This window comes from Microcaecilia unicolor, chromosome 2 (genome assembly GCF_901765095.1).
Source record: "Microcaecilia unicolor chromosome 2, aMicUni1.1, whole genome shotgun sequence".
Taxonomy (NCBI): Eukaryota; Metazoa; Chordata; class Amphibia; order Gymnophiona; family Siphonopidae; genus Microcaecilia; species Microcaecilia unicolor.
The window spans coordinates 647,912,938-647,924,570 of NC_044032.1; the positions used below are offsets into that span (position 1 = coordinate 647,912,938).

The 11,633-nt window shown below is 44.9% G+C and overlaps 1 protein-coding gene across 1 annotated transcript in view; it reads right to left on the reverse strand.

The window, feature by feature from the left end:
* LOC115462238 (oocyte zinc finger protein XlCOF6-like) overlaps positions 1–9,394 on the reverse strand; it is a 47,371-nt gene extending 37,977 nt beyond the window's left edge. Inside the window, exon 1 of the mRNA XM_030192249.1 lies at positions 9,328–9,394. Coding sequence (XP_030048109.1) covers positions 9,328–9,379 — 52 coding nt within the window. The 5' untranslated portion in view covers positions 9,380–9,394. The remainder of the gene's footprint in view (positions 1–9,327) is intronic.
* Positions 9,395–11,633: the final 2,239 nt, after the last annotated feature.

Genomic DNA, 11,633 nt, shown 5'->3' on the forward strand with positions numbered 1-11,633 from the left:
ATATATAGCCACTTTGGTACTATAAACATATTATACATCGCTATCCTACCTAATAAATTCAAAGGGAGAGACTCCCACCCGTGCAGTTGCTGTTGTGTACTCTGTAACAACTGAGATACATTCTGAGTGTATAAGTGTGCTAAGTTTGCGGGCAGTAGCACTCCCAGATATTTTACGCTTCCCTCAGGTAGCTTAAATGGGAGCCTTTTTAAGCTCTGTAGGTTTCCCTCTGTCGCCAGTGAGAAAGCCCATGATTTACTGTGATTCAGTAGAAACCCGGCCACCTGTTTGTATGCCTCAAAGAGTTCCAGAAGGGGTCCCAGTGAGCGGTAGATATTGACCACTATCACTAAGATGTCGTCTGCATAGGCTAATATTTTTAGATGGTGCCCCGCCACTCGCACCCCCTGCACCGCTGCTGCCTGTTGTAATTGGCGTAAAAAAGGTTCTAGAGAGAGTACAAACAGCAGCGGAGACAGGGGGCACCCTTGTCTCGTGCCACGCTGTATGCTGAATTCTGGTGTAAGGACCCCGTTCACCAAAATAGTAGCTCTTGGCTGGTTGTATAGTGCAGTGACCGCGTGCAAAAACCAACCGTCAAATCCCATATGCTTCAAGGTCTGAAAAAGAAAGACCCTGTCAAAGGCCTTCTCAGCATCTAAGCTTAATATCATACCGGGGTCCTTCTCCTCTTGACAGCGTGCCATGGCTATTAGGGCCTTCCTAACATTCAATGTTGCGTGTCTGTTTTTAACAAACCCAGCCTGGTCAGGTCCTATCAACCTGGGCAAAATTGGAGCTAGTCGGTCTGTCAAGATTTTTGCTATCAGCTTAGTATCAACGTTTAATAAAGAAATTGGCCTGTAAGATTCGGGCATCTCTTTAGGTTTTCCCTGCTTCGGTATTAACGTAATTGTCAATGTGTTTGCATAGAGGGGGAACGCACCTGTCTTTATGACATCTTCAAAGTAAAACAGCAGCGCACCTCTTGCTTCCGGGGGCATTAACTTATAGTACTCTCCGGAGAAGCCATCGGGCCCTGGAGCAGAGTGTAGTCTCAACTTCTTTATAGCAAATTGTATTTCTTTCATAGTTAGTGGACCGTTCAGTGTTTCTTTCTCTACTACTGTCAATTCAGGAAGTATGGCCTTCTTTAGATAGTCCTGGATTTCTTGTGTGGTGCCTACGGGCTCTCGCTTGTATACGGTGGCAAAATACGTGTGTAAAATCTTTGCAATACTGGTGGGTTTATTTGTTATCTGCCCTGTGTCATCTCTTAAAGAGTCTATTACTCTAGGGCCTCCCCATGTCTTTATGGCTCTGGCCAACATTCGTCCTGGTTTATTACCATATCTACTCAATTTATACTTCCTGTATACCAAAGAATGCGTCTCTTTCTCATGTAAGAGTGTGTTGAGTGATATTTGGATTGTTTTCAGATTTTCTAGTGTCTTTGCAGAGGGGTTGCGAGTGTATGCTCGTTTAGCTTGGATTAAATCGCGTTCTAAATGTAATATCCTAATCGCTGCCCCTTTTTTCTTTAAGGAGACATAGGCGATTATTTGCCCTCTCAGTACTGCCTTCGAGGTAGACCAGAATAGCTGGGACTGGGTTTCATGTTCTACGTTGTTTATCTTAAATTCCGCCCATTCTTCCATGAGAAAATTCCGGGAGGCTAAATCTGTGTAAAGATAAGCCGGAAACCTCCATTCTGGCCCTCCCCGCTTATCTATGTCAGTTTCAATATCGACCCACACTGGAGTGTGGTCCGAAATTTCCTCCGGGCCAATTACCGCTCTCTGTATCCTGTGAAACCAGACTCTAGTAATCAGTATATAATCTAATCTTGCTTGTGTCCCATGAGCCCGAGACCGGTGGGTAAAGTCTTTCTCTGTCGGGTGCAAGGCCCGCCAAGTGTCCACTAGGTCTAAGGTCTGCATCAGTGTGGTGAGAATTTTCTGTCTATAACCCTGATAGTGCATAGAGGCGGGATTTGTACAGTCTAGCTCGCTGTCTTTAATCAAATTAAGATCCCCTACTAGTAACAATGGGACCCCTTCTTGTTGGTGGCAGAGTTTAAGTATCGACTGATAGAATTTGGGGTCCTGATTGCTAGGTCCATATACTACCAATAGGTTGAACTCCATTCCCTGCAGCCAGATCTTTACTAACAAAAAGTGCCCACGTGCATCCTTGGCCATGACCTCTGCTTTATATGACAGCCCTTTCCTGAATAATATGGCCACCCCTCCTTTCCGTCCCTGAGAGGGGCTGGCTAGTACTTCGCCCACCTATGTTCTCTGTAGTTTACTATGCTCAAGGTCAGAGAGATGTGTCTCCTGCAGACACGCAATGTCTGCACCGTGTCTACGTAGGGCCGTCAATATCTTGGCCCGTTTTACCGGGGACGTAATACTCCCTACGTTCCACGTTACAATTCATGCGGGCATAGCTTAGGTCTTAGAAAAATGACTTGATCTGTTATTCGAATTATATCACATTTCTCCATTAGCTTACTGATGGGATGCCTCTTAACTTTCAGGTGCAATGTTTCTATAGTAATAATAAGTCGCGTTTGGACCTTCTCTACATCAGTGTGTAGCGGGCCCAGCTCAACTGGCACATCTGAGATGCTGTGTGGAGCCTCTCCCTTCCCTCTCTGTCCCATCCCACCCCCCTCTCCCTCCCTTCCCTTTCCAATAGAATTACCCCAGATCATCTGCACAGACTATTGAGCCTGCGAGATTAGGAGTAACACGTGTGGGTGCTTCGAGGCCCCTACCCCAGATCTCTATATCTTTGCTTTCAGTTTGACTTTAGTTACACTTCAGACAACAGATCAGAATTCTATTCAGACACATTTAGTTACCATTCAGTCTTTCTTTCATATCCCGTCCAATAGATGCTGTTCTGTTAGCACTGCTCGCGCTTCTTCCACCGTGTTGTAGGTCTGCCACCGCTCATTAATACAAAGGCGTAGTTTCGCTGGGTACTGTAGCGTGAATTTTATTTTTCTTGTTGCAAGTTGGGCGCAGAGTGGGTGGAATTTCCTGCGCTGTTCCTGGACTCGTTGCGTGTAGTCTGGAAAAATCAAAATGGATTTACCTCCATATTTCAAGGAGTCCCTACGGAGCTTGAACCCCTGTAATATTTCCATTTTATGTTGGTAGTTTAAGATCTTCGCCACTATTACCCGTGGCCTTGCGTTTTCCTCTGTGCGCCGTCCCACGCGATGTGCACGTTCTATTATTAGGGAACCGCAAGAATCTGTAAGGGCTAGTTCGGTTGCCAGCCATCGTTCCAGCCAAGTATGTAAGTTGCGTTCTGAGAGCTGTTCTGGCAGGCCCACTATGCGGACATTGTTCCGCCGGGAACGGCTTTCCAGGTCCTCCAGCCTCTCTTCTTGCTCCTTCAGTTGCTGTTGTAGGCCTCGTAAATCTGGACCAAAGTCTCGGGTGTCATCTTCGAGCGCGGATACTCTCGTTTCTAAATCGCTGGTGCGGGTTCCCAATCCGTCCAGGATCAACTGGTAACTGTCGATTTTCTCATTAAGTGCTGCCCATTTCGGGTCCCACGCGCTCGCGATCGCCGTCGTCAGTTGAGTTAGTTGCTGGTCATTAAAACTTATCGATGGTGGAGTTTCGGGCAGGCCGTCCACCATTTTCCCTTCCACGTTTCCGGGTTTGTTTTTTCCTTTTTTACTGACCTTTGTACCATTATATTCGGCGATTTTTGTAAATATTTGTCCATAGGCACTTTAGAAGCGTTATCGATGGTGAAACGGTCATTTAAGACGGGTCCAGTCTCTGCAATGTTGTTCGATCTAGGGCAAGGGCCTCAGAGCTAAACAGCAAACGTCCTGCCTAGCTCATAGCGTCACATGATCTCCGATGCAAAATATTTTAACTTTGGTAAGAACAAAAACAGAGAGAGTAAAGATGGAAAATGGCAGGGGGCACAGAAACAGAGAAGGCTGCATGGTAGGGGGAACAGAGAGTGAATGAGGGAGAGAAGAGACACTGCATGGGACAGAAAGAGAGAAAGAGTCAGAAGAGGCTGGATGGCAAGGGGTACAGAGAGAGAGAGAGAAGAAGCAGCTTTACTGCAGGGGGCAGAGAGAGAGAGAGAGTGTGAAGAGGCTGCATTGCAACGGGCACAGGGAGATTGAGAAGAGGCTAGGGTGGAAGTGCAGAGGAAAGAAGGGGAGAAATGGAACGGGGGAGGAACGGGGACACAGAAGGCAGATACTGAATATGGGAATAGGGACAAGGATACAGAAGAAATGATGGTGGAAAAAAAAGTAAAATAGACAAGAGATCCTGGAAAGCAGAAAAGGATGAAACTGGTGTGGGGGGGGGGGGGGGAGGAAGGAAGGAGCAGAAGATGGATGGGGTGGGGGGAGGAGCAGGAGGCAGATGGGGCTAGGGGTAGAGGGGTTGTAGGGGAGGGGGTTGGAACAGGAGATAGGGCTAGGGGTGTGGGTGGGGAAGGGAACAGAGCAGAAGATGGATGGGACTGGGGGAAAGAGCAGGAGTTAGATGGGGCTAGGGGTTACGGTTAGAAGGAAAAGGAATACAGTAGAAGATGGGGCTGGGGTGGGGGAGGAGCAGTAGGTGGATGGGGCTAGAGGGTATAGGTAGAGGGGAGGGGGAACTGAGTAAAAGTGATGGGCAGACTCTTCAGGTGGCTCCAGGGTAACCCCAGGAAGGTACTAGGTGTTTCAAGATACAGACGTACTGAGTTTGGTAAAATGGGGGAATATCTGAAGAAGGAGCTGATGGCATGGGGGTCAGGATAGGTGAAGCAGAAGTGCAGTGGTCCAAGCTGAAAACTGCTATAAATAGGGCAACCGATCTTTACACAAGGAAAGTAAACAAAAACAAGAGAAACAGGAAGCCTATGTGGTTCTCCAAAGAAGTAGCTGAAAAAATAAAAGAGGCTTTCTTCAAGAAATACAAAAGAACAGAACGAGAGGATCATGGAAAAGATTATCGGATTAAACTTAAAGAAGCGAAGAAGGAAATACAGCTATTGGGGAACGGAATTGCAAGACTGAAAGACGCTGAGAATAGCTATGTGGAGAGTGATGAGGATAAAGTGAATGTGCTAAACAAATACTTCGCTTCAGTGTTCATGGAAGAAAATTCTGGAGAAGGATCATAGTTGGTTGAGGAGGGAATATCTGAGAATGGAGTGGATACAGCGCCGTTCATAGAAGAAAGCGTTTATAAACAGCTCAAAAACCTGAAAGTGGAAAAAGCTACGGAGCCGGATAGGATACATTTTTTTTTTTTTTTGTTACATTTGTACCCCACGCTTTCCCACTCATGGCAGGCTCAATGCGGTAGGCAATGGAGGGTTAAGTGACTTGCCCAGAGTCACAAGGAGCTGCCTGTGCTGGGAATCAAACTCAGTTTCTCAGCTCCCCAGGACCAAAGTCCACCACCCTAACCACTAGGCCACTCCTCCACTCATCCCAGTGAGGGAGTGTTTTTTGCCTCTATGTCACTCCCTCCCTCACAGCCCACTATAATTAACCATGATCAGGTAAGATTTATTATTGGAAGGCAAGCAGCAGATGGTAGAAGAGTATTTTCCATCTATGAAGGGTGAAATACAAAAGAGGTGTATAGACATAGGTGCCCCGTATAAGAGGCTCGCCCTCCCGCGCGAGTCTTGCACCCAGGGCCGGCCCAACAACACGTAAGTATGGCAGGAGGGCCCTGACCTCTGGAGGGCGCTGCCACGCCATGCTTACCTCGCCTCCCGCTCCCATGTCCCAACTGCCCGCCCTCTTCTCTCCCCTAAGATCCCTTTCCTTTTTTTTTCTTTTAAATTTTACCTCCGAGTCCGGCAGCGCAGCGTCAGTGAAAGGGCTTCCCTTCGCTCAGTGTCCCGCCTTCTTCTCTAATCATATGGGTGAATGGAGGGGGGCAGGGGAGAGAGGAGCATGGATGGGAGGGCAGGGCCCAGGGAGAGAGGGGAATTGCTGCATATGGGTGAATGGAGGGGGGGCAGGGGAGAGAGGAGCATGGATGGGAGGGCAGGGCCCAGGGAGAGAGGGGAATTGCTGCATTTGGGTGAATGGAGGGGGGGCAGGGGAGAGAGAAGCATGGATGGGAGGGCAGGGCTCAGGGAGAGAGGGGAATTGCTGGATATAGATGAATGGAGGGGGCAGGGGAGAGAGGAGCATGGATGGGAGGGCTGGGCCCAGGGAGAGAGGAGAAATTGCTGGACATAGAGGGGAGGGGAGGGAAGAGAGAGGAAGGAGATGAGATGAGGGAAAAGGAAGAGAGGAGAAAAACTGCACATGGATGGAGAAAATAGGCAGAAGCTGGATCCACTGGACAGTCAAGTCTGTGGAGGACCCAGCTTTTACTAACGGAGGTAGGGCAAGAAATAAAGAAGAAAGGCGGAAAGTAAAGAAATAAATGGAAAGGAAGCCCTGGAAACGGAGTTAAGAGGACAGATAGCAGCAGAATCGGATACTGGGCCAGCATGATCAGAAAAACAAAGTCACCAGACAACGAAGGTAGAAAAGATCATTTTATTTTCATTATAGTGTTTGGATTATGTCCACTTTGAGAATCAGGTGCTCAACATTAAAAGTTTATATTTTTTTGCTTATTTATGGCATTTTATCCCACATTAAACATGAATTAGGGTGTTTTGTGGCTGTACATGAGAATTGTGATATTATGATCCCTTCTTCAATATTGTTGACGGTCTGCATTTTCCGTTTGGGTGGTATATTGGTGTATTAGGTTCTGCCAGTGTAATATTTATGGTACAGTAAGGTTCTGAGTGTGTTTTTGCACAAAGTTGTGCATAGTGTTTTGCAGTTGAGCGACTGTGGTTAGTATATGCTTTGAGCAACCACTTTATTCTTTGACATATGATATATATCTAATATCTAAATTTAATAAAAGGTATTAATTGTGACTTTTTTATTTTTTTTTCTGTGTGTTATCAGACAATTATGGATTTAAGCTCCACCCCTGGCCCCACTCCTAACCCCGCCCCCTTTAGCCTCCCCAAACAGTTGGGCCACCGACCGCCTATGTGTATAGACCCTTTGGTTTCGTATCAGACTGCTAAAATAGACAAGGAAATTTCTTCCTGGATAGTTCAGGCATCAAGTTCAAAACAGATTTGTTTCAGAATTATGGAAGGAAATGAACATATTAGTTTTAATTCATGATAATGTTATGCTGTAATTTCTGATTTGTCTAGTCTCGCATGTAACCCACATAGAACTGCGAGGTATTACGGACTATAAAAATAAAGTGTTATTGTCATCAAACGCCTAGCACCCGCCTGGGTTAACACTGTGGCCACCTGGAGGGTTCTCTGTCCAACACTGCTCAGGACCGCCTGCACCTGGGCATGTGCTCTATACTAGCACCCTCCTCCCACCGACTGTGTCCTGCTTGCCTCTGAGCTAGTCTCTAACTCTCAGATTATTCTCTGGGGATTTCTAAGACACTGGGGCCACACTCCAGGAGTTCCACAATTTCTAGAAAGCAAACCCAAAAACACAAACCAGGATTCTTAGTCAGTCCAGGACGGCAGAACTAATAAACTATAGGTTTATTATCATGAAAATGAACAGTGAATGTTTGAAAAAACAGATGAAAAAGTACAGCAAGCAATTAAAACTATCTAACACTTGTTACTACCTGGGTAGCACCAGGGGAGTTCAGGAACGTAACTGTTCACAAGAATTGAACAGGATCTCAGGACACAGATGTTCCTCCTCCTTACCCCCCCCCCCCCCCCCACCTTGAGAATAAAGAAAAAATCCAGTACCTCCTGGCTAGTTTGAAGTCCAGGGCTAATCAGAGCCCCAGGGCATCAACTTTGAAAGTATCTGGCCAATGATTGCAGATTGCCTTTCCATAAGCTTAAACTGGAAAAGACAAAGCCTTTTTTTCTGCTACAGCTTTAAAACTCAAAACAAGAGCCATCTGCTGGCCAACTAGTAGAAAAACATTTCATGAAATAATACAGTTTTCAGGCTTAGAAACCCAGTGTTTCGTCACAGTTGTGTTATCTTTTGGAAGGCACATCAAGAGTGTACACCTATGATAACAGTAGCAGTGTCGCCCCTGTTGCTTGCCTTGGTAGTAGAACCTCTAGCACAAAAGTTTAGGGAAATTAAAGGACTTATAATAGGAGGTAAGGAACATAGAGTCTCCTTGTTTGCAGATGATCTTTTGATATTGACTCAAGGTACAGAAAAAGCCCAAATGGCTTTATAGGAGCAAACGGCAGAATATGGAAGCTTGTTGTGAGATGGCATTACTCTCCATCTAGACTGGAAGCCATTATGAGGAAAGGGGATGGTTTATGTTGGAGAGGGTGTAGCCAGAGGGGAATATATACTCACGTCTGAAGGGAATGTCCTAGTGTCCAGAAATTATGGAAGGAGGTATCTGCATATGGGCAACAGTTACTCGAGACTCATATAGCGTGTACTATGGAAAATGCCCTACTAAGTGGGAGAGTGGAATGGATAACAGGAGCTATGGATACATTAATGCTATTGGTTTTTACAGCAGCTCGACTGCTGATTGCCTCACATTGGCATACACGGGCCATGCAAAAACAAACAATATAGATTGACTACCTTAAAATCTAATAAATGCAAATATCAAGAAATGTGGGGCGATTCCTCCAGTTGGAAGGACAATCTGAGTTTTGGGGAGGGGAGTGAGGGGAAGGGCAGAGATAAGGGATGCGGAGGGTCTACTTATAGTTTTTCATTATTGGGGGTGGCAGTTTGTTATGTAACAAAATGTAGACTTGTTCTTAATTTTTTCTGTTAAGAGATGAAGTCAGTTATTTTGCTAGAAAATTAATAAACAAGTCGCGAATTCCCATGGCAGCCTGCATGAGGTTGTAGCCGCCATTTTGGAATTGGGAATGGCATCATTACCATAAACTGCATTATATACTGTGATTTGTATTAACCTACCAGCAACACAAAATGTCCATGACTAAGTCAAACTGAACCATGTTCATCAGTCATGTCCCTCCACAACAGTGCAGAAGACTCTCCACCTCCAGCAGCCCTTTCAACAGTACAGATTTCACAACCCAAAGACACTCTAGGATAAAGGGTTTTGCAGACCAGATCCCACCGCTGGGATACCCACCTCTATCAGTGCCTCCTCCATCTCCACAGACAGTTTAATCTGTCCAAAGTAGGGAAACACACAGAGGGAGGAGAAGAGGAGATGACAACCTTTTATCTCACCAGCGCTGAATTCCTGAATGATTCCAGCTGACTTTAGGAAAGATGTGCAGGAGGAATTCTATACGTACCTGTTATAGAAGGCAGGGTCTGTTCAGACATCTCTGATTCAGGATTTTCCATGAAGGGGAGATCTTCCTCTTGCTTAATACTCAGTGAGAATACAGATGTTACAATTGGAAGGTCTGTGATGAGAAAAAAACATTCACAAGGATTCATTAGGTATCTGATAATACTAAATTAGGAAGTGTCCAAATGTTGATGTTATTGACCCATCTCCTGTGATCTAAAAATGCAAAGCCCATTAAATCCAAAACATTACTTACTGTTGAAGTCATTTGGATTTTCTTTCCCTCCCACTCAAATGTTGATGAAATATTTCTCATCTTCCTTTTTAATCTGGAATAGAACATCAGGATTAAGAATTGAATACCTGTTGATAAAAGTAGGAAATTACATTTAAATTGTAATTGTAGAATCCCTCGGGAGGTTCCCTCTGCTTCATGTTTTGATGGAGCAGTGGGTGATTTGTGCATGGAAGGTCTGTGTACTAGATATCTTTAGACGTTGTGTATTTGACTGACAAAGCTTGGAGAGAAGAGGCAGCAGTGCTCCGACACCTGATTAAGATTATATCATAGAGGTTTTCTTGTATAGAGATTTCTCTTGTTTCCCTCCTAGGTGGATGGCATTGCAGCTGCCAGTCTTCTGGTTACCATTTGGAGAGGTCATACGTTGTACAGTATAGTTGACGTGTGCAGCTGATTTGCATGACCTTATGAAGAAGTCTCAGAGGAAATCTCTCTCTGGTCTTCTGTGCCAAAATATTTGTATAGGAATGGGAGAGAGACTCCTGCTGGTGCTGTGTGAAGCCTCTAGTTTAAGTTGTACATTTTATCTTACAACAGAGAGCAGCATCTTTTGCAGATCCTGTAGAAGTCTTTCACAGGCTCCTATTGCATATGGGATGGTCTTCAGAAGCCAGGATCTAAATTTCAGGTGCTCATGGTATCTATGTTCCTGTGATTTTTACACCACTGAGTTCCATAATTGCTTGTGTGGTAGATGATAGAGAAACATATTTACCTCGTGAGATGAGGATATCATGAATCTCCTTGATGACCTTCTTGTACAGCTCCTTCTGCCATTCTCCCAGAAGGTCCCAGTCCACTTCCAAGAAATAAGCAGCAACATCCTTGAAAGTGACCAAGCCTAGAACAGCAAACAGGACACCCTATGTCAGAGTTTCATTGTTTTTCATTTCAATTTTAGTTCTTTAAACATACACCTATCAACATAATTCTAGATGGTTTACAAACAAACATATGTAATCAGTTATATAAAAAGAAACAATACAGAAAATCATTCAAAATAAAATGGGAAAGTAGAAAGAAAGCAGTCAAAGCCTTTATCTTTTTCAAAACATCAATAAATGCTACAACCACACCACCAATTTCAAGGGTAAATTGTTCCAGTTGTATACCTCATACTGAAACACACATGTTCATACAAGTTTTAATACCACAGCACGCTAAGAAGAACGAAGGTTTCTAGAAGGAAGACGTTTAAGTAGTGTGCGATATTTTACAGGTGTCCAATGCAACTCCCCCAGAATGGATGAACTAGGCATTAAATGGGCAATTCTAAATCGAGGGAGGTGAAAGGATCTCAGAAACGTAAAACCCGTTTTTTTGAAGCTCTGAGACCCTTATCTGTTCTCTCTGTCCCCTAGGGGAAGTTTGGTGCTTAACGTGTTGTGATTGCATTATCTCTTTGATCTGCCCTCTTATTGAATAACGACTCCAAATTATTGCCTAATCTGTGTTGGGAGGGTACCTGGGTGGGTAGAGGGTAGGGTAATACAGTCCCGTAGCCAAAGTGCCCTCCGTGCCGCGACTACGAGGGACATATTCTTTGCTGATGCATATAGCAAATCATTAAGGCCATCAGCCAGGAAAGAAGAGCCCATCTCCAACTTGACCAACTGCTGCACTAAACCAGCCCTGTCCAAGACTGAATCTGCCCAGTGAAAGTAAGCACGGCCACTAGCCATGCACAAACGCGCTTGCAGCACTAGAGCCAATAAATCAAAACTACACTTAAGGAAAGACTAAGAATCCTGGGAATCTTCCTCCTCCATCTCTCCTGAGCATTCATCAGCCAAAAAGGACCAGACCGAATATTTATTTATTTGTTGCATTTGTGCCCCACATTTTCCCACCTATTTGCAGGCTCAATGTGGCTTACATAGTACCGTAGAGGCTGTTGCCAATTCGGTTGACAACAGATACAAAGTTATATTGTGATCATATGAGATAGGATGGGGCCAGGTATCAAGGGGTCGAAAGAGGTGAAGATTATAAATTGTTCTGTACGA